Here is a 27,393-nt window from a genome sequence, read left to right on the forward strand (position 1 = left end):
TAATGACATTTAACTTATTTTGAATAAATATTAAAGAAGGCGTTTTATTTATTTCATCTAAATCTTTGTATAGAATGGATCCTGTTTTTATATGACTTTGGAAGATAGCTAATAACTTTTTTAATTTAAAAAAGTATTGCCTATGAAAATCCAAAAATTAACTTTAAGGCCACTAAGCTCCTCATCATATAAATTAATTTGTAAATATAAAAACCTTTGGTTCTATTTCTCTTTATTCCCTTTGTATGCTAAATGCTCAAATGCTACCATAACTATATAGAAATAGTTTAAAAAAAGGAAAAATATGTTTTATATTATGAAAAATTATATTTCATTGGTTAAAATTATCAATTTTATTTTTATTCTTATTCACATATAAGTATTTTCTTAAATTATAGTCTTAGTGGGTACAGTTGTGATAATGCTATAATGAATATCTACATGAATATGTCCCTCTTTAAAATTTTTTTTCAGATACATTCCTAGAGTAAGATTGCTCTGTCAAAAAACCATCAACATTTTTGTGGCTTTTTCTTTAAATAATTGCTTAATTGTTTTCTAAAAGGATTATACTACCACTTTATATAGGCAGTAGTAGTGTGTTAAGGGTTGACTGACTTCACAATAACCTTATCAATTTTAGTACTTTAGTTAATATTTCTTCCCTAAATTTCACAAGTGAAATGATTATAGTGCATTGTTTCAGTTGTACTTTGTTGATGACTAATGAGGTCTTATCCATTTAAAATTTAGAATTTTCTGTTAGGAAAATGTAGCTGTGAGATAGTAAAATATCTTTTGTCTTCAGGAAATGTGAGAATAAAGGAATAGGTGGTCAATTACTAAATATAATATCATATAATTAATAATAAATGCAGCTTAAAATATCAGAAAATTGGTATAAAACTGTTCTCATGTCAAGAAGCCAGTAGGATTAAAAATTTTACTTTAAATAAGGCTTTTTAAATTTTTATAAAGTTTTATAAAAATTAGTATATTGAATTTCACCCATTGTGCTGCTATGTTAGAAATAATTTTCTTTGAACTTAAGCTTAAAGAAATGGGACGCCGGTCATCAGATACTGAAGAAGAAAGCAGAAGCAAGAGAAAAAAGAAACACCATAGACGGTCATCATCGAGCAGTTCTTCAGATGGTAGAACATACAGCCGAAAGAAAGGTGGAAGGAAGTCAAGATCAAAGTCAAGATCTTGGTCCAGAGATCTTCAGCCTCGTTCACATTCTTATGACAGAAGGTGATTTTTATAATTTTTATTTATTCAATAATGAGGGTAATACTTTTTACAGTTTATATATTTTTGTTTTTTTAATTTTGCTGGATAAAACATTTTTCTTTTAATAGTTATTTATGAGTGTTAAGTCCCAACACAAGGCTTTTTTTACCCAGTCCATGGGTCTAGTGTTCTTAACCTTTGTCTCTTCTTTGTAGGCAAGTATATATAAACCGCTGTAGTTCTCATACCATATTATCTGATGATATTTGGAAAGATTGTAAGATTCATAGTGCCTTAATTAGTAGCTGATCCAGTCACTCAATTATGAATCAGTCATCTGACTTTTCAAGAGAAATAACATTTTAATTTATTTCTATTTGCTTTAGGGAAAGAGCAAGAACATAGTAAAAATGAGATGATTCTTTAGGATCTAGAAGATTTCTCCTTAAAGCCCATAACAAAAAATTTTTATAGTAGTTATCTTTGATTGTATTTTATTTCAGACGCAGACATCGATCAAGCAGTAGCTCTTCTTATGGCTCTAGAAGAAAACGAAGTCGAAGTCGTTCAAGGGGTCGAGGGAAATCCTATAGAGTTCAAAGGTCTAGGTCAAAAAGCAGAACAAGAAGGTATGTCTTAACAGGTATTTACTGGTTTGTAAGAAACTGTTCCCAAATTTAGTGATGTAAACCAACAATCATTTATTTTTCTCACAATTGTACAATTTAGACTGAGCTCAACTGGCAATTCTGCTTGCCTCACCTGGGGTTAGGTGCGACTGTAGTTGTCTGACAGCTAGATTGGAACTGGATGGTCCAGTGTGGCCTCACTTATATATCTGGTATTTGATGCAGGCTGTTGGCTGAAGTGTATGTGGCTTCTTATTCTCTAGTAGGCCAGGCTGAGCTTTTTTATATGATGGTGGGAGTATTTCAAGAGGGTAAGAGCAGAAGCTGAAAAATCTCTTTAGGTCTAGCCTCAGAAATAACATGGTATGTTATGGAGTGAATATTTGTGTCCCTCTCAAAATTCATATGTTGAAACCCCAACTCCCATTGTGGCTGTATTTGGAGATTGGGCAAATGGAGGTAATTAAGGTTAAATGAAGTTATAATGTTGGGGTCCTAATCCGATAGGGTTGGTACCGTTATCAGAAGAGGAAGACAAAGATCCCTCTCTCTGCGTGCTAAGAGGAAAGGCCATCTATAAGACCAGAAGAGACTCTTCACCAGGAACCAAATTGACTGGCACTTTGATCTTATACTTCTAGCCTCCAAACTATGAAAAAATAAATTTCTGTTGTTTAAGCTATCCAGTGTATGGTGTTTCTTATGGCAGCCTGGGCAGACTAATTCACAGTGTCACTGCACTTGCATTTTCCGGCCTTGCTCAGGGGTCAATACAGAGAATAGTTTATTTGGAGAAAGTTGTCCATTTTGGACAATGGTAGAAAATACAATTTAATAGGATGGGGACCACGGTATTGAGGGACTTGAGTGCATTCAGAAATTATTGAAAGTTTTTGAATAGGAGTGTGTTAGGATAAAAAAGGATACAAAGAGAATTTTAGGAAGATTAGTTTCTTTTCTCTAGTTCTGCATACTCTTAGGCTCTAATTGGGGAGGCAGGTTAGCAGCCTGATGTTGTCATGTAGGCACAAAATTTTATAGTTCTCTCTCTGAGTCTGAAGTTGGATAATAGCAGTGAAGTCTAAATGTTTAGCTTTTCTGGCCTTGTATTATTTGGCATCAGTCCCCTCTCCTTTTTACACATTCCATGTGTAAACAACTCTGTCTTACATACCTTTGTTGTCCGTACAAGCTCCAGAGTTGCAAGCTTTGTTTCTTTGAGCATGTTTTCTTTCAGTTTCTTGCCATTATCTCTACTTTGAGAATTCTTCCTACCCTTTACTTTCAAGTTCTAGTTAACTTTTTTTTTTTTTTTTTTGAGACAGAGTCTCGCTGTGTTGCCCGGGCTAGAGTGAGTGCCATGGCGTCAGCCTAGCTCACAGCAACCTCAAACTCCTGGGCTTAAGCGATCCTTCTGCCTCAGCCTCCCGAGGAGCTGGGACGACAGGCATGAGTCACAATGCCTGGCTAATTTTTTCTATATATATTTTAGTTGGCCAGATAATTTCTTTCTATTTTTAGTAGAGACGGGGTCTCTTGCTCAGGGTGGTCTCGAACTCCTGAGCTCAAATGATCCACCCGCCTCGGCCTCCCAGAGTGCTAGGATTACAGGTGTGAGCCACCTTGCCCGGCCAGGTTCTATTTAACTTTTAATTCTCCTCTTCCTTAAATCCATTTTTGATTTTTACTTTTTCTTCCCTAAGTCAAATTTAATCCATCCTTTTGCTGATGCATTGCATGTGGTTCCTGATTTGTAACAGTTATATTATGAATATTTTATTTTTGTTATTCTCATATATTGTAAACTTTTGTGTGGGAATCTCTTGGTAACTACCATAATGCCTTGCTCATTAAACATATGTTGATTCTGTGAATGATTACTTGTCGAAATGAAGTTAGGTAGAGAGCTGATTTTTGTAACAAGGAAAAGTTTTATTTTATTGATTTGTAGAAGGAAGGCTTTATTTTGGATGTATTAATTTGTCTAAAAAGATGCTGATTACCAGAAAGTAACTTCAATTAAAATTTCCTATCAGTGGGAATAGAAATACTATTTAATAAAATACTAAAGAAATACGTTCTTTTTCAGTTTATAGAGTATTTTCACATGTATCAGTCAATGAGGGTTTGGTTCTGAAAACCAAAGTATGAGGGTTTTAACACAGGGAATTAAGGGATTATACTAACTTTTGGAAAGGCTCAGGGAGTGAAGGTTAGGGAAGCTGTCATTGATTATTTCAGCCTGAAGCGTGGAAGTTGTTTTCTCAGAAGTCAGTGAAAATCTTAAGAACTCTCTAAATTGGTAGCACAAAAGTGGATGGTTCTGAAGAAACTACCCACTTGGAAGCTGCTTCTCTGCCCAAGTGTCTACCTACAACTTCTTCCAGAGGGGAATCTGGAAATGTAGTTACTTTCTTTGTCTTTGTTATGCAAGGAAGACCTTAAAAGGAGAGGCAGTGATATTTAGTCAATAATAGATAATCCAGCACACATGCATTTTGTAATTGAGCTTTGTAACTCTGTCAGGCTATCATGTAGGGTAACACCTTTTGTATATGAGGAAACAAGTTTAGAGGTTTATTCAAAACAGCAACTTCTCAACCTCCTGCATTTAACTTTAATAACTAAATAATCTGGAGACACTGAAAAGTTTCAAATTTTGAAGAATTACATTATTCATGTGCTATACATTATATTATTTTGGAAAATATATTTTAGAAATTTATTCTTCAAAGTGGTTAAACCAAAACACTTTCTAGGTTACTCTTGATTTAATAAGAAAGTTGACTCATTTCTTGAACAGTTTAATCAAGGTGTTAATTTAGATAGAAAAGATGAAAGTAGTTTTTCAAAGAAAAAGTACTATATGATTTTAAATCTGAAAGTGTGTTAATGATCTCTGTGCTTTTCAGTAGGAAAGAGTGATTTCTGTCTTGAAAAGTCAAATATTTTCAGTAAACTTTCTTGTTAGATGTATAAATAATAATTTAAAGATGAAGCGTGTTCCGGGGAATGGCACGAGGGGGGAAGTCAAATGTTTGAAGTTTATAGCAGCTTCCATGGATAAGTTATAGATTCAATTGGTGATTATGCATTTTAATATATTTTTTAATGTTCTTGAAGTATTCAGGTTGTGACATGTACCTTATCACTTCCTTCTCCAACAGTGAGAAACCTATTATTCACAGTATATTTACTTATTTGTTTAATTATAGAATATGTAGAAAGTAGAAAGTATGTATCAGCAATTAGAATTGCTGATACATACCACTGTGAGAAACAAACTTACAATTTAGAATTCGATATTTTTTATGGTTCTTTTTATCTTTATCCTGAGAGCATCTCGGTCTGCACCCAAACCCCCACCCATCCTTTCAGTATGGTTAGTTTAGTGTCTTCATTCTGAAAGAGTTAGGCACATTAGGTTTGCTTCTTTTTATACTTCAAGTTTTTTATCCGTCTACGCTTTTTGATTTTCTTTTTCTTTCTCTTTCTGTTTAAAATAATAGTATGTGAATAAATAAAATAGTATGTGAAACATTAATGTGGTTCTACAAGATACTACCATATTAAAAGGTGTACTCAGGGAAGTATCATTCCCCTTCTCACTTCTATCCTGTGTCTGCCTACCCTTTTAGGTAGCCAGAATTATTAGTTAGTGGTTTGACCTTCATGTGTTTCTTTTAAAACAGAGGAGTAGTTATATCTATGGCATACTCTAGATATTCTTTTGCACTTTGCTTTTTTTGTTTATCAATATATCTTGGAAACTACTCTATATCAATTTATAGAGATCTTTTTTCAATAGCTGCTTAGTACTCCATTATGTGGATGTATCACAGTTTGTTTAGGCACTCTTCTAGGTATGGACATTAAAGATATAGCCAATATTTTGCAGTTACTGAAAAGCTGCCATGAATAACTTCACGTGTGAGTATGTTTTACTGTTGGAGGTGTGCTTTCAGAGGAAACTACTAAGATTGCTGGATCAAAAGGTACATATGTGGCCGGGCGTGGTGGCTCACACCTGTAATCCTAGCACTCTGGGAGGCTGAGTCGGGCAGATTGAGCTCAGGAGTTCGAGACCAGCCTGAGCAAGAGCGAGACCCTGTCTCTACTAAAAATAGAAAGAAATCATAGGGACAGCTAAAAATATATATAGAAAAATTAGCCGGGCATGGTGGTGCATGCCTGTAGTCCTAGCTACGTGGGAGGCTGAGGCAGGAGGATCGCTTGAGCCCAGGAGTTTGAGGTTGCTGTGAGCAAGGCTGACGCCACGGCACTCTAGCCTGGGCAACAGAGTGAGACTCTGTCTCAAAAAACAAACAAACAAACAAAAAAGGTATATATGTTTGTAGCTTTGTTAGAAATTGCCAAATTCCTGTTAGTAATTTATGAGAGTCGTGTTTCCCCGTAGCATCGCCAGCAGAAGGTGTTGTCATATTTTGAAATGTTTGCCAATCTCATGGATGAGAAATGGTATTTTAGTGTTGTTTTAATTTTCATTTTTTTTATCCTTGGGTCTTTTTCTTCACTTTATCTCTCTTCCACTGACCTGCTTGTCCATTTATACATTAGTCATACCTACAATTACAGAGACTTTATAGTATTTTTAATGTTGGGCAGGAGTAGTCTCCCCTTTTCCTTTCAGCTTTCCCCCCACAATGTTTGACTGGCTATTCTTTACATATGAACTGTTTATTTTTTCATAAAAACTTTAGTATTAATTTGTCTAGGTTGAGTAAAAAAGCTTGTTGTTGTTTTTATTGGGATTTTAATCAAATTTATAAATTAAAGAGAATATCTTTATCATGTTGAGTTGTTCTATTTCAGAGCAAAAGGATGATTAATCATTTTTTTTCTAGTCCAGTTTTTTTGGTGATTCAGAAGTGTTTTAAAGTTTTCCTCATATAAAGTTTTGCTGATTTCTTGCTAAGTTTATTTCAAAGTATTTCAGCTTCTTAATGCTGTTATAAATGGGGTTTTCTCCATCATTATAATATCTAACTAGTTACTGTTTCTGTGTGTGAAACCTATAGAACCATATGTTAATTTTGTCTTCTTACGTTATGCAGTTATTTTTATTGTTTGAATTAGTTTTATCAGTGATTCTCTAGAGTTTATCATATCATCTGCTTATAGACATAGTTTCCGTTCTTTACTAATTCTTATTCTTTCATTTGATTTCTCTTATCTAATTGCATTGGCTTTTACCTCCAGTACAATAGTGATATGCATCATTGTCTTCTATCTGATTTTATTGAATATGCCTCTAATGCTTGCCCATTAATAAATAATGCTGGCTCTAGGATCAAAGTGTATATATTTTGTTGTGTTAAGAAGGGTACATCTTAGTGTTTCTTTGGTTTTGTTTTTTTCAGGACTGGATATTGAATTTTCTCCAAGGCTTTGCCATCATCTGTGAATATAGTCGTATGATTTTTTACTCTTACATCTATTGAAGAACCAATATTGCATTTCTGGAATAAATCTCACTTGATCTTGTTATATTTTCTTGTGGCATGGGATTCTGTTCACTAATTTTTAAATTTAGTACTTTTACATAGATAGTCATATGTGATATTGGTCTGTCATTTTACTTTTTTTACTATCTTTATTAAATTTGAGTATCAGCATTATCCTTGTTTCACAAAAAGGGTTGGGAAGTTTTCCTTTATTTTTCACGCTCTGGAACAGTTTGTATACCCTAAGGAGTATCTAGTCTTTGAAGTTTTGATACATTTGTGAAACTATCCTGGCTTGGTGTAACTTTATTTCCTCAAGAGAAATTGGTTAGTTTAAACTTGCTATTTCTTACAGGTTTAATTTGGTAAACTGTATTTTTCTACTATACATTTAAAAATTTATTTGCTTGTCCCTAATGATTTAAAATTTGCTTCTCTCCTGTTTTAATGCTTATTTTCCTCTTGTCATTTATTGTGTGGTATATTTATGCTTTCTCCCATTTAAGTTAGCTAGTGAGTTCACTATTTTGTTAATTTTTTAAAAAAATTAATTTTGATTTGTTAATTAGATCTGTTTTTCTATTATCTGTCTTATTATTGCTTTTAATCTTATTATTTCCTGTTTTGTGCTTTCCTGTGGTTTATTTTATGATTCTTTTTCTAGTCTTTTGAGCTGGGAATTTTATTTTTTTATATTTATACTTAATTTCTGTTGATATAAGTGTTTAGGGTTATGGATTTTCCTTTAATCACTGCTTCAAATTTATCTCATAGATTTTTTTCCTAGGATATAATTATGAAAAATTTCAAGCATATAGCAAAGTTGAAAGAATTTTACAGTGTACCCATGTATGTACCACCTAGATATTATCATTAACGTTTTACTTTAGCTTGTATCTATTCATTTATTCCTCTCTCTATGCATTAATCTTAATTTTTGGATGCATTTTCAGTTGCAGAAATCAGTAGTATGCTTTCTCCTTAAATACTTCAGCATACTTATCACGAAGTAGATTTTAGTGTTTTTTCGAATGCAAAAACTTTGACAATATTTTGTTTTGAGGCAAAATTTATATATAATGAAATGAATGAATTCTAAGCATACATTTGCTGAGCTTTGACAATGCAAAATATAGAACATTACTCTTACCCCAGAAATCTCCCTCATAACCTTCTCAGTTAATCCTGGCTTGTAAGCCCCTCAGAGGTATCCATAGTTGTGATTTTTTTCTGCCATAGATCAGTTTTCATGTGAATGAAATCATACAACATGTAACTTTTTGTTTAAAGCTTTTTTAAAAAATTCAGCTTGATACTTACGAGTTTCATCCATGGTGCGTGTGTCAGTAGTTCATTTCTTTTCATTGTTGAGTAGTATTCTATTTTATAGATAAATCGCATTTTTTCTAAAATTTTATGTAGATGTAATTATATAGTAGTAATCTTTTTCATATGGCTTCTTTGACTTAGCATAATGCTTTCATCTGTGTATCAATACCTTGTTCCTTTTTATTACTGAGTAGTGTATATGCCACAGTTAATATATTTTCCTATCGATGGATGCTTTGAATGTTTCTGGGCTTGGCTATCATGAATAAAGCTGCTATAAACATTTGTTTTACAGCTCTTTTCAAGAATATTTGTATTCATTTCTCTTAAGTAAATAACCTAGTAGTAGAAATTCTCAGTCTAGGGTAGGTATCTGTTTAGTTTTACAAGAAACAGCCAGATAGTTTTCCAAACGGTTGTCTAAAGTGGCTTTGTCATTTTATATTTCCAACAACATTGTATGAGAGTTCCAGTTATGTACAATCTCACCAATACTTGGTGTTGTTAGTCTTTTCATTTTAGCCAGACTGATGAGTGTGTAGAGGTATCTTATGGTTTTTAATTTGCAGTTATAGTTTAAAGCTTTTATGTTTATATCTATTGTGTATCTCAAATTAATTTTTTTATGGTGGTAAAAAACGTGAATTTACTCTCTTAATTTTTAAGTGTATATTATAGTATTGTTAACCATGTGTACATTGTTGTATTAATACAATAGTTCTCTAGAACTTTTTCATCTCGCATGACTCACTACCCATTGAGCAACAATTCCCCATTCCCCCTGACCGCAGCCTCTGGCAACTGCCATTCTACTCCTTTTTCTATTAGTCTGATTATGTTAGATACCTCATATAAGTGGAATCATGCAATATTTGTTGTTTTATGGTTAGCTTATTTCTATTTTACTTATCATAATATCTTTAAGATTCATTCATGTTGCAGCATATGACAAAATTTCCTTATTTTTTAAGGCTGAATAATATTCCTTTGTATGTATGTGTATATATACATATATATATATGTATATATATATATATGTATATATACACATATATATATACACACACACACCATATTTTCTTTATCCATTCATACACTGATCAACACTTAGGTTGATTCCATGTCTTGGCTATTGTGAATAATGCTTCACTGAACATGGTACGTAAACATCTCTCCAAGACCCTGCTTTCAATTCTCTTGGAACTGAATCCCACCCAGAAGTGGGATCCAGAAGTGGATCATCATATGGTAGTTGGTATTTTTAATTTTTTGAGGACTGTTTTCCATAGGCAGTTTTCTATACTGTTTTCTATAGCAGCCAGACCATTTTATAATCTCACTAATAGTGTGCAAAGGTTCCAGTTTCTCCACATCTTTGCCAACACTTTTTATTTATTTGTTTGAGAGTGACCATCCTAGTGGGTGATATCTCACTGTGTTTTTTTGGTTTGCATTTTTCTGATGATTAGTGATGTTGAGCCTCTTTTTTTCATATGTTTTTTGGCCATATGTTTGTTGGCCATTTCTATATCTTCTTTGGAGAAATGTCTTTTCAAGTCCTTTGTCCATTTTTTAATTGGGTTATTTATTTTTTATTTACTTATTTATGAGAAAGAATTTTGCTCTGTCGCCTGGCTTAGAGAGTTGTAGCATCATCATAGTTCACTGCAACCTCAAACTCCTGGATTCAAGTGATCCTCCTGCCTCAGCCTCCTGAGTAGCTGGGACTATAGGCACCTACCACCATCCCCAGCTAATTTTTCTATTTCTTATAGAGACAGGATCTCTTGGTCAGGCTGGTCTTGAACTCCTGAACTCAAGCAATCCTCCTGCCTTCGCTTTCCAAAGTGCTAGGATTACAGGTGTGAGCCACCATGCTGGCCTATTTGTTTTTTATTGAGTTGTAGAACTTCTTTATATGTTCTGGATATTAACCACTTATCTCGTATATACATTGCACATAATTTCTCCCATTCTGTAGGTTGCTTTTTAAAATCTGTTGATTGTTCCCTTTGCTGCACAGAAGATTTGATGTAGCTCAAGATGTCTATTTTTGCTTTTGGTACCTGTGCTTTTGGTGTCATATCTAAGACATGACATTGCCCATTCCAATATCAAGAGGCTTTTTCTCCCTCATTTTTTCTAGGAGTTTTATGGTTTTACGTTCAGGTCTTTATTCTGAAGTTTTTTTTTTTTTTTTTTTTTGAGACAGAATCTTGCTCTGTTGCCCTGGCTAGAGTGCAATGGCATCATCATAGCTCACTGCAACCTCAAACTCTTAGGCTCAAGTGATCCTCCTGCCTCAGCCTCCCAAGTAGCAAGAACTATAGGTGTACACCACCATGCCCAGCTAACTTTTTCTATTTTGGGTAGAGATGGGGTCTCACTCTTGCTTAGGCTAGTCTTGAACTCCTGACCTCAAGCAATCCTCCCACCTCAGCCTCCCAGAGTGTCAGGATTATAGGCATGAGCCAGTTGCACCTGGCCTTTGAATTAATTTTTGTGTGTGGTATAAGATCAGGGTCCAACTTTATTCTTTTGGATATAGATAGATATCCAGTTTTCTCACCAATTATTGAAGAAAGTAGCTTCTACCCATCTTATAGTCTTAGCACCTTGTCAAAGATAATTTTACCATATACTGGAAGATTTATTTCTGGGACCTCTATCCTGTTCCATTGGTATATATGGCTGTCTTTATGCCAGTACCATACTGGTTTGATTACTGTAGCTTTGTAATATGTTTTGCAGTCAGTAAATTTAAGGCCTTTGGCTTTGTAGATTATTTTGACTAGTTGGAGTCCTTTCCATCAGATTCCATATGAATTTTAGGATTTCATTTTCTGTTTCTGAAAAAAATGTCATTGGGATTTTGATAGAGATTGCATGGAATATGTTAATTGCTTTGGGCAGTTATGGACATTTTAGCCATTTTAGGTCATCCAATCCATGAACAAGGGGTGTTTTCCATTTAATTGTGTCTTCTCTAAATTCTTTCAGCAGTGTTTTGTAGTCTTCAGTGTAAAAGTCTTAAGCATTTTATTCTTTTTGATGCTGCTGTAAATGGGATAATTTTCTTAATTTCACTGCTTATTGTTAAAGAAACACAACTGATGAGTATTGTTTTTGTGTCCTGCAACTTTGCTGAATTCATTTATTAGATCTAATAGTTTATGAGTGTATATGTATAAATCTTTAGAGTTTTATACATATAAGATTATGTCATCTGTGACCATAGATAATTTTACTTTTTTCCCCTCAATTTGTAGATGCCTTTTATATCTTTTTGTTGGCTAGGACTTTGGCGCTATGCTGAATGAAGTGTTGAGAGTGGGCATTCTGGTCTTCTTCCTGATCTTAAAGGAAAAGTTTTCAGTTATTCACCATGGAGTACGATGATGGCTATGGGCTTCTCATATATTAATTTTATTATGTTGAGGTGGTTTCTTTCGATTCCTAGTTTATTGAGCGTTTTTGTCATAAAAGAATGTTGAATTTTGTTAAATGCTTTTTCTGTATCAATTGATGTGATCATGTGATTTTTGTTCTTCATTTTGCTAATGTGTTGTATTAGGCCGGGCGTAGTGGCTCACACCTATAATCCTAGCACTCTGGGAGGCTGAGGCAGGAGGATTACTTGAGATCAGGAGTTCAAGACCAGCCTGAGCAAGAGCGAGACCTCGTCTATACAAAAAATAGAAAAAATTAGCTGGGCGTGGTGGTGTACACCTGTAGTAGTTCTTTCTACTTGGGAGGCTGAGGCAGGCAGATCAGTTGAGCACAGGAGTTTGAGGTTTCAGTGAGCTCTGATAACACCACTGCACTCCACCCAGGGCAACAGAGTGAGACCCTGTCTTAAAAATAAAATAAAAATAAAAATGTAATTTGTTGTATTATATTCACTGATTTTTATGTGTTGTACCGTCCGTGCATCACAGAGATAAATCCCAGGTGTATAATCAGGTCATGGTTTATGATCTTTTTTATGTGCTGTTGAATTCAGTTTACCAGTATTTTGTTGAAGATTTTTACATCAGTATTCATCAGGGATTTGGCCTATAGTTTTTGTGTAATTTTTGTCTGGCTTTGGTCTCAGGGTAATGCTTGCTTCATAAAATGAGTTTGGAAGTGTCCCCTCCTCTTCAATTTTTGGAAGATTTTGAGGATTGGCATTAATTCTTTAAATGTTTGGTGGAATTCTCTGAAGAAACCATCTGCTCCTGGGCTTTTGTTTATTGGGAGGTTTTTGATCGCTGATTCAATCACCTTACTAGTTACAGTTGTGTTCAGATTTTCTGTTTCTTCATGATTCAGTCTTAGTAGGTTGTATGTTTCTAGGAATTTATGCATTGTTCTAGGTTATTCCGTTTGTTAGCATTCTTAGTAGTCTCTTATAATCCTTTTAATTTTGCAGCATCTGATGTAATGTCTCTTTCATTTCTGATTTTAGTTATTAGAGTCTTTTATTTTTTTCGAATCTAGCTAAGTGCTTGTCAACTTTGTTGATTTTTTAAAAAAGCTATTCGTTTTGTTGATTTTTTTCTGAAGTTTTTCTTTTCTCCATTTGATTTATTTTTTCTCTAATCTTCATTATTTTCTTTCTTTGGCTTACTTTTGGTTTAGTTTGTTTTTCTTTTTGTAGTTCCTTGAGGTGTAAAGTTAGATTGTCAATATGAGATTTTTCTTTTTTTTATAATGTAGGTTTTATGCTACAAATTTTCCTCTTAGTATTGTTTTTGCTGCTTCTCATAACTTTTAATATGTGTGTTTTCATTTGTCTCAAAGTATTTTCTAATTTCCCTTGTGATTTTTTTCTTTGATCCATTGGTTGTTCAAGAGTGTGTATTTTAGTTTTTACACATTGTGGATTTTATGGTTTTCTCACTGCTATTGATTTATAGTTTCATTTCATTGTGTTTGGAAAAGATATTTGGTATGATTTCAGTCTTATTAAATTTAGGGTTTTATGCATATAAAACGTTGTATATGTGACTTGTTTTGTGGCCTAACATGTAATCTATCCTGGAGGATGTTCCTTGTGTGCTTGAGAAGAATGTGTATTTTGTTGCTGTTCAGTGGAGTGTTCTGTGTTATGTCTGTTAGGTCCAATTGATCTATAATGTTGTTTAAGTCCTCTGTTTTCTTATTTATGTGTTGTCTTGTCCTATCCATTATTGAAAATGGAATGTTGAAATCTCCTGCTATTATTATGTTATGAAATATTTCTGCCTTCCATTCTGTCAATATTTGCTTCATATATTTGGGTACTCTGATGTTAGGTGGATATATATTAATAATTATTATATCTTCCTGAAGAATGGACCTATTTATGATATGTAATGATCTTCTTTGTCCCTTCTGACAGTCTTTGGTTTACAGTTTATTTTGTTTAATTTTGGCCACTTCTGCTCTTTTCTGGTTACCATTTGTATGGATTATCTTTTTCCATCTTTTTTTTCATTGTACGTGTGTTTTTACATCTAAGATGAGTCTCTTACAGAGAACATATACTGTAGTTGCATCTTGTTTTTTTAAAATCCATTCAGCTACCCTATATGTTGTTTTGTTTGGGGAATTTAATCCATGTACATTTAAAGTAACTACTGATAAGGGAGGACTTGTTGCCATTTATTAATTGTTTTCTGTCTTGTAGCTATTTTATCCCTCTTTTCTTCTCTTGCTGCCTCCTTTTGTGTTTTATTTTTTGTATTAATATGCTTTGATTTCTTTCTTATTTTCTTTTGTATATGTTCTATAGGTATTTCCTTTGTGGTTACCATGGGGCTTACCTGAAACATCTTATTATCTGTTTTAAACGGATAGCAAATAACTTTGTATACAAAAACTCTAGTCTTTTACATCTTACTACCCTTATTTTATTTCATTGACATCACAATTTACAATTTATTTTAGTGTATTCATTAATGGAATTTTATCATTCCTGTTATCGTTCATGCTTTTGTCTTTTAAATTCTAATCCAGAATCAAAATTGCTTTATGTGCCACAATTACAGTGTTACAATATTATATTTACCTTTACCAATTAGCTTTATATTTTTGTGTGGTTTTGTGTTGCTTTCTAGCATCCTTTCATTTTAACTTATAGAACTCTTTTTAATATTTCCTATGAGGCAGGTCTAGTGGTGAAAAATTCCCTTAGGTTTTGTTTATCTGGGAAAGTGTTTATTTCTCTTTTGTGTTTTGTAGAACAGTTTTGTCAGATTTAGTATTCTTGTTTGACAGTTTTTTTCTTTCAGCACTTTGAGTATGTTACCCGACTCCCTTCCGGCGTGTAAGGTTTCTACTGCTAAATCACTGATAACACTATGGAAGCTCCCTTGTATATGACAAATTTCTTTTCTCTTATTGCTTTGAAGATTCTCCTTTTGTGTTTGCTTTTTCAAGTTTGATTTATAATGGGTCTGTGTAGGCCTCTTACAGTTCATCCTGTTAGGGTCCCTTGAGCTTCTTGAATTTGCTTCCTCAGATTTGGGAATTTTCAACCATTATTTCTTCAAATAAGCTCTCTGTCCCTTTCTCTCTCTCTTCTTCTTCTATGACTCCCATAATATGTATATTGGTTTACTTAATGAAGTCCCCTGGTCACTTAGGTTTTCTTCACTTTTTATTTGTTCTTCTTTCTTTTTGTTCCTCTGACTCAGTAATTTTAGATGACCTGTCTTTGTGTTTGTTGATAGTTTCTTCTGCTTGACCATGTTTGCTGTTGACCTCTCTAGTGAATTTTTCAATTTAGTTATTGTATTCTTCACTTCTAGCATTTCTGCTTGGTTCTCGTAATTTCTGTCTTTGTTGATAGTCTTGTTTTGTTCATGCTTCATTTTCCTTATGTTGTTTAGTTGTCCTTAAGCGTTACAACAATTCTTTTCAGTTCATTTTCAGGTAATTTTATAGATCTCAGTTTCTTTGGGGTTGGTTTCTGGAGATTTATTTTGTTTCTTTGGACAGGTTCCCTTGTTTGTGTTCCCTGCAATCTATCTATCTATCTATCTATCTATCTATCTATCTATCCATCCATCCATCCATGCTGAGTTTTATACAGCCGATAGAATATCCACCTTTCTCAGTCTTTATGGACTGGCTTATTACAGGGGAAGTTCTTCACCAGTCAGTCTGGGTAGAGTTCCTAGGGACCTGTGAAACCTTTTTTGGAGGATGTGTTTTATCTGGGCTTTTCTGTGTAATGTCCTATTTAGAGAAGGTTTTTTTTTTTTTTGAGTTTGTGTTCTTTTATTCTCTGTGATATCTGTGGTACTTGGGTTCTCTGGTGCTACAGCAGCAAACTGCCCTCCTCTTCTTTGTTCTCAGTGGCTTACAGGCATCCAATATATGCGAGCTCCCCCATCAGCACCCTTAAACAGGTGAGACAGATACTGTTCCTTATGGCTGCTCTCTAAAATGCCAGAATGCTGGAATTCTGTGCTCCATTCTTCTCTCTCACCCTTGAGGGACACACAAGAAATTAGGTGTCTATTGATGGCACTGAGCCTCCCCAGCCTCTGTCTTTGGTACTACAGTCCCTCTGGTGCCATAGCAATCTGCTCCTGTTCTTTCTTGGCTTTTAGCGCACTCAGACATCCATGTTATGCTGATTCTATTGGTGCTCCCGGCGAGACTGAAACCCATCCCTTGGGTAGCCCTCTGAAATACCAGAACATTGGATGCATGTGCCATGCTCCTCTCCCTCCAAAAGCCATGAGCTGAGCTGAGGTTTGCTGGCTTTGTGAAGAAGCAGGTAAAGTAAAATGGCTCTTCTTACCTGATTCAATGCAGCTGTACTAAGCTTTGCACTTGTGTGCAATGATACAACTTCTAAACTGTTTTCTGAAGTTCTATTTAGGTATTTCAGTTTGTATATTTTTGTTTTGTCAGTGTCTCTTGGGGGAATGAGGGATGAGTCTTCCTATTTTGCCATCTTGCTATCATCCTCAAATTAATGTTTTTGTTTCTTACAGTCATTTTTTAACCTTTATTTTAAACTAATTTTAGACTAATAAAATGTTGTAAAAAATAATGCAGAATTTCCTCATACTCCTCATACCACCTCACTTCGTACAGTAATCAAGAGCAGGGCATTAGAATTGATATAGTATGTAACCAGACTACAGATCTTATTTGAATCTCATCAGTTTTCTCATAATAGTCTTTTTCAGTTTCAGGATCCATTCTAGGCTCCTACATTGCATTTAGTTGTTATCTGTCTTTAGTCTCCTCCGGTCTTTGAGAGTTCCTTAGTCTTTGCTCATCTTTCATGAACCTGACACTTTTGAAGAACCTAGTATTTATTTCGTAGACTGTCCCTCAGTTTGAATTTGTGTGATGTTTTCTCATGATTAGAAAGTGCTGTGCATTTTTGGCAAGAATACTACAGGAATGATGTATCTTTAGTGCAACATATCAAGGGGTTTGTGATATTGCCATGTTACTGGTGATGTTAATCTAGAACATCTGGTTAAGGTGCTAGGTTTTGCCTGTAAAGCTACTATCTTTCCCTTTGTAGTTGGTTGATATCTTTGGAGAACTATTTCTGACTGCAAATATCTGCTTCTCCTCATCGTTTCACCTATTAACTTTAACATCTCTTAGTAGATCTCATCTGCAGCAGTTACTTTGGTGTTTGCCTAATGATGATTCAAATTAATTTCTGTGTATGGTATAAAATAGGGATGTATGTTCAATTTTTTTTCCATATGGAGGTCTAGCACTGTTTTTTAAGTAGTTTCATTTTCTTACTGAATAGTCTTGGTACCTCTGTTGAAAACCAACTGACTATATGAATGTGATTCTATTTTTGGATTGTCTATTTGGTTCTATTGGTCTTTCTATTTTTACACCAGTCTTACACAATTTTGATTACTGTGGTTTTATAGTAATTCTTGAAATCAGGTATTATTGTTTACATTCCCATGTAAATTTTAGATCCAGCTTGATAGTTTCTTTAAAAAATACTGCTGGGATTTTGATTGGAAGTTCATTGAATCAGTAGAATAGGAGAATTGACTACATAATAAATTGAGTCTTCCAATTTATGAACATGGTGTATCTCTTCATTTATTTGCCTTTTCTTTGGTATCTCCCAACAATATTATGTAGTTTTCAGTGTAGAGGTCTTACACATTGCCTTAGTCAGTTAGGACAACTATGACAATATACCATAGATTGGGTGGCTTTAATAACATAAATTTATTTCTCACAGTTCTAGATTCTGGGAAGTTAGAGATGAGGGTGCCAACATTTTTGGTTTCTGATGAGGACTCTTTCTGGTTCACAGATGGCCATCTTGTTGTGTCCTTCTTACATGGTGGAGAGCAGAGAAGGGAGGCACACTTTCTCTTGTCTCTTCTTATAAGGCCACTAATTTCATTATTTTCCAAAGGACTCAAAATACCATCACATTGGGGATTAAGGTTTCAACATGAATTTTGGAGGATATAAAATTCAGTCCATAGTGTATATCTTTTGTTAAATTTATTTCCACATTTTTTGACACTATTGAAAATAGACTTATTTTAGAATTTTATTTTCCAATTATTTGTTGCCAATATAGGTTAAATATCCCTTATCTGAAATGTTTGGGACTAGAAGTGTTTTGGATTTTGGATTTTTTTGAATTTTGGAATATTTGCATTATACATGATGAAATATCTTGGGGATAGGACCCTAGTCTAAACACAAAATTTATTTATGTTTCATATATACCTTAGCCTAAAGGTAATTTTATATAATATTTTAAATAACTTTGTGCATGAAACGAAGTTTGTGTACATTAAACTATCAGAAAGCAAAGGTGTCAGATGTAGACTTTTCCACATGTGGCATCATGATTAGAATGTCAATGTCAGCGCTCAAAAATTTTTGGCTTTTGGAGCATTTTGAATTTTGGATTTTTGGGTTATAGATGCTTAATGTGCACATAGATATATAATTGATTTTATATATTGTATATTTTTTATATTATGTTTTGTACATTTTATATGCTTTTGTATATTTAGTTTGTATCCTGTAACCTTGCTACTTAGAAGATGTTTTGAAGATACCTTAGGATAGTCTATGAAAACAATTATAATACTTGAAAATTGAGAGTTTACTTGTCTTTTTTGAACTATGTACCATTCATTTAGTTTGCTTGGCTCATTGCAGTGTCTAGGACTTCCATGTCAATGTTGAGGAAAAGTGGTGAGAGTGGGCATTCTTGCCTTCTTTATCTTAGGAGGAAAGTATTCACTTTTTCACTTTAAATGTGATAGTAGTTTTAAATTTATTGTGGTTGCTTTTTATAAGACTGAAGAAGAAAACTCTTGTATATTTCTTGTTTGCTGAGAATTTTTAGCCTAAGTCAGTATTGATTTTTGTTAAATGCTTTTTCTTTGATTATTGAGATGATTATGTTTATTTTCTAATACATTTTCATCTTTTTTTGTTCTCAGTGATCCCTTGATTTTTTTATCTGACTTTGCTAGTCACTAGTATATATTGATGATCCCATGATCAGCTTGATTTTCTTTTTATTGCCTAACATGCATTGAAATAATACAGTTTATTGTGCCATATCCAAAAGACCTATTGTGTATAGGTAGTATTGGGTGGTTTAAAGTGACAGATTTAGTCATGAACTTGGCACTCCCAGACAAATATTTCCCGTTATTATTCACTCTCTGGGCTCTTTTGCATGAATCTTTTTTCTTTGATAGAGTTTTATTTTGCTTTTAAATCAAGAAGTCAACTTGAAGACTTTGTGAGTTAAAAGTGTGCATCCCGTAGACTACAAGTGTGAAGGGTGTTAAGGAGGAGATCAATTATTATGTATTAGAGAAAATTATGAAAATTTTAATTAGTATTAATAATTATGGTATTACAAGTAGAACAAGGAACAAATATTTATTAACTGGAAGAGGAGTATAACAATTTCAGAAAATGCATTTATCTAATAAAATAATGGTACTGAAGGTACTCTGTCAACTGTAATGATCAGCATAATAATATTGTTTTCTTAAAAATTAATTTTAGTTATTCTGTGTGTTACATACTAGAACATACTTGTGTATTTGCTTCTATTTTATCGTATTTTAACAGAACTTTTAAAAGGGTAGTTTAACAGACTTTTAAAAAAGATTTAATTCTCATTTTCTCCATGTCTTTAATCTGTCTAAGGAAGAAAGGATAGCATGTCTGATGATCTAATTTTTTCTGGTGCCTTTTCTTGAGTATTAAAACGAAAGATGGGACTGCATTTTAACAATGTAGTATTCTTCATGTTATTTCTTCAACATGAACAACACTGAATTTTTTTCAACTTAAAAATTAGATTAGCCTCTTTAAAATTATAAGATTACTATTCTACTTCATATGAAAGTGACCAAACAGATGACCCTTATTCACATAAAATATTAGTAGTAAATATCTGGGAATCACAATTAATTTTATACTGGATGATCTATCCTTTTCTTGTTTATGTGATGTTTTTCTCCTTCTTAAACACTTGTGCATTGCATTGCTCTATTGAATTTTATGCTATTTTCTAGTTAATTAACAAAGTGAGAGCCCCTTTAGAATTAATTTATTTGTAATCCTTTAATTTTTCCATGAATAGGAAGAAATCTTTGGTAGCTCCATTAGAAAACTATTGAGTATATAGTCCAGAAATGCTGATGTCAGCCGAGGGATATACTTAAATGTGGATTTTGTTCTTCAAAATCTTTTCGTTTTAAAATGAATAGAGTTTGACTTCTGGAATATACAGATGCCTAGGAAATAGAAGATGAGGTAAGAAGAGACTTTAAGGACAGTATTAGTTTTACGTTTATTTTTTCTTATTTTCACTTTGATTTTTATTGTGAACATATTAAATATCTCTTTCATATATAAATATAATATGAAAAACTAATTTATTGTTTAAGGTTTAAACTGCCTATGAAACAGTTACTGAATTTTAAATTGGGGAGCACTTTAATAAACAAATTTAAACATCTAATTGTGAAAATTATAGAAATGATCCAATTGATTTTGTTTTTATTTTATTCTTTTATTAAACTATTGATCTTTATTTTGTCTTATATCTGAAAATAAGAACAAAATGTGTGCTTAGAGAGAAATTATTTATTTTATTGAGGACATATCTTAAAAGTCAAGAAGTGAAGCTGCTTGGTAATGCTATAAATTTAAAACTGTCCTACAGCAAGACAGTACGATGCAAATATGACTTAATAAGATCACAAACTGAATTTCAGTGAAACAACCAAGATTTACATTAAATTAGGAATTTTAAAACCGATTTAGTTTGTTTTACTGAGCATTTGCTTAATAACATTTTGCCCTCTTGCAATCTTTTTAAAGACAATAATTCGTCTGTGAAATGCAGGCACATCTTCAGTAGAAAAATTGAAAGCAACAGCTCACTTTCTGAAACCACACATAGAGCGATATAAAGAAATATTTCAGCTCTACAAAATTTAATAAATCATCCCATTTCCTAATTTGATCATATTAGATGCTGATGTGGAAGAAGCATTTCAAATACCATCTTCTCATTAATATACATCAGTCTGGGGAATAGAATGGAATACTTATGCAGAGATGTCACAGTTACTGTTTTTTAGTTTACTAAGTGGAACAGGTTGATGTGATACTGGGTGCTATTTGTCAATGTCTTGTTAAAATGGTTTGGGTCGAGTTATGGAGTCCAGAAAGACGGTGGCTGATAAATCAAAAGTGGATTGAGTGGACAGGAGGCAGTGATTGATACTGTGACAGGATATGAAGAAAGGAACCTTGATACAAGCATGCATTATATTGAATATGAGAAAGAAAATGGCCCTGGAGTATGGATATTATTCAAGGAAATGAGAATAATATCAGCCTGAAAATATTGCTGGGTGAAATTAGGATAGTTCTTATTAGAGCATAATACCTTGCTAGAATGGTAGGGATAAAATTATGTAAAAATTTATGTGAGAAGAATATTTAACCTATGATTGAAGATTCTTTAAAGATTATTCATTGTTTACGATAGTTTTAGCTTCATTTTCCCCAAGCTAATTATTAAACCATGTGTTTATAAACATCTTAACTCCCAGTAAAAATAAAACATTTTTTCTTTCAGATTATCTTAAAAAGCATATACCTTCACATCTTGATTTTATAGAATTACAATATTTAGAGGCCAAACTTATAGGTGTAAATAGTGTATTATTATAGTTGATTTTGGCTTACAAAATTACCTTATTAAGTGAAAATCTGTATTGCATAGTTTTCAGCATCTTTCAGATTAGTCATTTTGAATGGCAGATGAAAGATCCCTGACAGATGAGCCATTTCACAAAGATCAAGGCTGTATATACTGAATATTCTTTTGCTGAATTATCAGTGAAATGTTAGTTGATGTCAGGGAGTTCTTGGTGGGAATCTTTTGATTAGTCTGACTTTTGTCCTTGACAGTGTATAACTAGGAAGAACTTTCTTTTGCTCTTTCACTGGAAGAGTTCTATATCTAACATTGGCAGAAAAAAAGGTTCTTTGGAAAGGTATTCAATTAACTTTTAATTATGTAGTCTATGAAAGACAAAGAGATGTGGAGTTGCCACATAATTGCAACTATAATATCTGATTTTTATGTATAGTGTCTTTTCTTTTTCTTATATACTTACACTTTATGGCATAATTTCTGTTAAGTGTGTAATAATAAACATTTGAAATGAGGCATTGTGAAATGTTTACTCAGATGACTTGAATCAGTAGTGATAAATCATTGACAATTTTTTTCTAGCCTTTTATGTTATAAAGATTCAGATAAATGTGAGTGTAGTATTCCTGGATTCCTTAAAACTAATTTAATTACATAGAAGTTATTATTTTTGGTTCATCACCTGGATATTCGGTAAAGTAACATCACTGTACCAACTAAATAACATAATATAGGAACTTAGTAGAAGTTCTCTACTGTGCTGTTTACTGCCACAGATTGTTTTATGAATTCCAAAATGAGATCTGAATATTTAAATAGAAAAAATAGTCATTTCCAAAGGAGTTTCCCTTCCAGTTCATTCTTCACATGGTAGCCAAAAGCAAATCTGATAGTGCCTCCCCTATTTCAGTAGTTGAGAATAAATCCAAAATGTTGATAAGGCCTGAATTTCCTCTGTGATCTGACTCCTACCTGCCTTTTCAATCACATCTTCACAATCCTAGTCATACTTAGTTTTTTAACAGTTCTTTTTTTCTGTCCCAGGACCCTTGAAGATGTGGTTGCCTCTGCTCAAAATGTACTTTTCTCCTACTCATTATCTCTATTTTATTAATATCTTTTAGGTCTTTACTTAAAGGCATTTCTTTGGAAGACCCTCGCATCCATCTAGACATGGATACATTCTTCAGCCATTCATAGTACTCACAGCTCATAACCCAAGATTTTAGCAAGCATGCTAGCCTACTTACTGTTATAGAAACATGGATATGCACTCAGTCTTACTAATTTTCAATGTATGGATTGAGCTTTAAACTTGATAATAACCACTCCTCACTTAATCTCATTTCTATCATGTGGAAACTAATTTGAAATTTATAGGAGGTGATGTTAAAGACATTAGAAATAGCATGGAAAGAGCTCTGGATCAGCCTTTCTGAGGCTTGGTGTCCTCATCTATAAAGTAAGTACTGGACTCATTCTAGTTCTAATTTGTTTCTAAATTGCATCAAAATAAGTTTCATGATGTATAGTCATTTAAACAAAAAATTATTTTTTAATCGTTTTTTAGTTTTCTTTTTTTTGAACTAATGGATGTACCTGCTATTTTGCCATGTTACCATACTCTAAAAGAATAATAATTAAATCTATTTAAATGAACTGAACAGTACATTATTGCCTACTTGGTCAGCTTCTACCTGCTTCCCTACCGATTTCTAGTTTGGTTTGTGCTGAGCTAAATCATTTCTTTCTCTTTTGTGCACTTACATTGGAAATACTCTTCTTATGTGAGTTTTTGTTTATCTCATTTATAACTTTTGGAGGTGGCTGTGAGGTCCTAGAGAGGTATGGTTGTAGAATTTTTAGGGCTAGAAGATTATTTTAGATTATTTCTTTTAGATGAGAAAGATGAGACTAGAGAAGGTGATCCCAAGGTAACCAAGTAGTGGTAGCAGAAATGGTTCTCTGAGTGTGTGGTGATTTTATGGCTTTTCTTTTTTCTTTTTTTTTTGAGACAGAGTCTCACTCTGTTGCCCGGGCTAGAGTGAGTGCTGTGGCGTCAGCCTAGCTCACAACAACCTCAAACTCCTGGGCTTAAGCGATCCTACTGCCTCAGCCTCCCAAGTAGCTGGGACTACAGACATGTGCCACCATGCCCAGCTAATTTTTTGTATATATATTTTTAGTCGGCCAGATAATTTATTTCTATTTTTAGTAGAGACGGGGTCTCACTCTTGCTCAGGCTGGTCTCGAACTCCTGACCTCGAGTGATCCACCTGCCTCGGCCTCCCAGAGTGCTAGGATTACAGGCGTGAGCCACCGCACCCGGCCATGTGGCTTTTCTTTTTGCACAGTTTTTTTTTTCCTTTCACCTTCTTGTTTTTCAATGGGTGATCATGCAGGATCCACAGAAGATATGAGAAAATTCTGAAGGAGCAAAACTGGACAACATTCTTGGACAGATAACCTAAAGATGATGAGTGTAAAATGAGTCTCCCATATAAGTACAAGGGATTATCAATTCAAGTTTTAAAAATCTGCTCTATTCATGTAAGGACAGTTAAATGTGTTTCTACGTTCTTTTATTTACTTGGGTAAATAATATTTACCAAATTTTTATAAATAAAATTTACTAATATTTATAAAATTTGTCCAAAATAAAAAAGAAGCCCAGACCATGGATCTAACTCTGGATACAGTTAGCTTTTATTCAGGTCACTATTTTTATTAATATTTCCTTGACTGGAACTGCCAGCAGTTTTACATTGACATTCAAAACAGATGGACTTTTAATTATTAATTTTATGAAATTAATGAGTTCATTTCAAAAACTGGATATTGTTCCTTTACCCCACCTTCTATTTCTTTGTCAAGTTACTTTAATTAGAATTTTTATATAACATGTACTCCAAATTTGGTAAAAGTGAACCATTAGGTATTATTTATGAAGTCACCAAATTTTTGAATAAAAGATACAGTGATTCATATTGAATAAAAGATTTTATGTGGGCCTATAATATTAGACTAATTAAATAAATGAGCACTATATTTTTTTTTACTACTTTGCTTTAAAATGATGCCCTTGTACTTTTCAAGTATTTTAAGTCAATTTTAAGACTTTAAACTCAAAATTTGTTCTTTAGGTTCAAAAATTAACTAGTTGTCCTTACCTTCAAAAATTAGTAGATTCAGTATACCCAAGTTCTTATGAATAGTTGGCAGAATAATATATTCTCTAATGACAAAGTAGATGACTTTTTCATAGATATTTTTTCTGAGCTTTTTAAAATTGCAATGGCATTCTAGTTCCTCAATTCTTATTTATTTTTTTTTAACAGTACTTTAAATTGCTGTTTTTCAGTTTGTCAATTCTTGACTCTTATTGGAGCACTTTTGTTGCCCAGCTACAATCAGGGCCCAGATTTCTACTTTGGAGGGCAACTGAGTTGTGGGGTCCCCTAGCTGGGAACTCCTGAGTTGACTGAATGGACCCTTTATTGCTTAACTAAGTTATGGCTACTTTTCTGGTTTTCAGCCAAGTTTCACTGTTGTGCAGATTGGGGACATGACCCTAAACTGGCTGAGTACGTGATCTGTCCATTTTGATTTTCCATAGCTCCTCTTCACTGGTACAGATAACCAGAAATTGTACTTCTTTATGCAATATTTAGCACAGTATCAAGTTAGAGACATTTAATGTGTGCTTTTGATTGAGGTGATTTTGTTTTGGCAGTACTAAATTTCTTGCCATCTATTTCTTGTGTCTCATTTATAGTGGAATGACAGAGGAAGATCAAGAGAACTCTATGTAGGGAATGCTTTGTTTTCTGGGCAGAGCCCAGGCTAGAGTTTACTAGGATAGCTTGTCATAGGCATTAATATTGGAGATTACTAACTGCTAAGGGGTTTTATTGGGGGGCTCCTTGAATGTGGCAGACACTTGAATCTAGTCCCTGCTCTAGATGAGCTTATTGTCATAAGATTTCCTTTCCATTTTTTGTCTGTGTCTTTGTCTACCTACTCTTTTGCATCATTGTGGTATGAACAACTATAGAAAATAATGTTTCCTATATCCCATTATGTATTCACGTAGATAAGGATAATTTATTAAGAATGAAATTAGTTATTTCCCCCCACTTATTCCTATGAAATTACAGAATCTTGCCAAAATATTGATAATGAGTCCTTAAAATATATAAATCATTTCAAAGTAAGCAACTGGTCTGTGTTTTTACAATGGTGTTGATTATAAGTAAAGGATTCCTTAATTATTCCCTTCGCTTATTTTTGGTTTCTTCTTTATTTCACTCATTGGTGAGGAAGGATCTAGAGCAGTGGTCCTCAACCTTTTTGGCACCAGGGATCAATTTCATTGAGATAGTTTTTCCATGGATGGGTGGGTGGGCAGGGAGATGGTTTCAGGATGGTTCAAGTGCATTACATTTATTGTGCACTTTGTTTCTATTATTATTACCTTGTCTCTTGCCAATCACTGATAGGGTTTTGATATGTGTCTGCAAGCAATTGATTTATTATGATCCTTGTGTAGTCAAACCTCTCTGCTAATGATAATCTGTATTTGCAGCCACTCCCCAGTACTAGCATCACCACTTCAGCTCCACGTCAGATCATTAGGCATTAGATTTTCATAAGGAGCCTGCAATATAGATCCCTCACATTTGCAGTTTGCAGTAGGGTTTGAGCTCCTATGAGAATTTAATGCTGCTGCTGATCTGACAGGAGGTGAAGCTCAGTCAGTGATGTGAGTGATGGGGAGTGGCAATAAATACAGATGAAGCCTCACTTGCTTGCCCACCACTCACCTCCTGTTGTGTGGTCTGGTTCCTAACAGGCCGTGGACCAATATCAGTCTGTGACCCAGGAGTTGGGGACCGCAGATCTAGAGTATGTATTTATAAACCTGTTTCTTAAGATCATCATATTTGTTCTGTTTCATAAAAACGTTGCTTAATATTTGGTGACATTTCGTTATAGTACTTCCTATCTACATTTTTTTTCAGAATGAATATTTTATTTTTGTTAGCATGTTTATTTTGTGGGTGCTGTAAGCCTACAACTGCAACAGGAAGTGCAAATAATACCGTCTGAAATTGCATATTAAATTTAATGTTCCTAGTAGTGGTGAACTTAAGTGATTTTTTTTGTGTGTGTGTGTTTAGCACTTAGAATAAACATTGAATTCACAGAGATTAGATATGAAATTAATAGGTAAAGATGCTTTTTACCAAATCCAGTCTTCATTTTTAAAATTACATATGGAAGGGGATTTTGGACTCTAATTTTCTTCCCTAGATTTATGTTAAAATATATAGTAATTTTTTTCTTCATAGGATTATTGTGATAAGAAGTCAAGAAAATACTTATTGGCATTATCTACTCTATAAATTATTTTCTTTTATTTTCTCCTCCAAACTAGAATTTTTGGAGTTTTCATTGGTTGTTATTCTGTTATTTGTGAAATAGTCTATGTTCACTCTCTATCACTACCTCTTGTCTTTGAATCTGTACATTTTGTGCC

General features: G+C 33.5%; 1 protein-coding gene across 1 annotated transcript in view; it reads left to right on the forward strand.

Moving 5' to 3' along the window:
* Window positions 1-27,393, forward strand: part of RSRC1 (arginine and serine rich coiled-coil 1) — a 399,121-nt gene that overhangs the window by 6,681 nt on the left and 365,047 nt on the right. Inside the window, exons 2-3 of the mRNA XM_045562125.1 lie at window positions 1,052-1,254; window positions 1,737-1,862. Coding sequence (XP_045418081.1) covers window positions 1,052-1,254; window positions 1,737-1,862 — 329 coding nt within the window. The remainder of the gene's footprint in view (window positions 1-1,051; window positions 1,255-1,736; window positions 1,863-27,393) is intronic.

The sequence above is a fragment of the Lemur catta genome, chromosome 1 (genome assembly GCF_020740605.2).
Source record: "Lemur catta isolate mLemCat1 chromosome 1, mLemCat1.pri, whole genome shotgun sequence".
In the NCBI taxonomy this organism is placed as follows: domain Eukaryota; kingdom Metazoa; phylum Chordata; class Mammalia; order Primates; family Lemuridae; genus Lemur; species Lemur catta.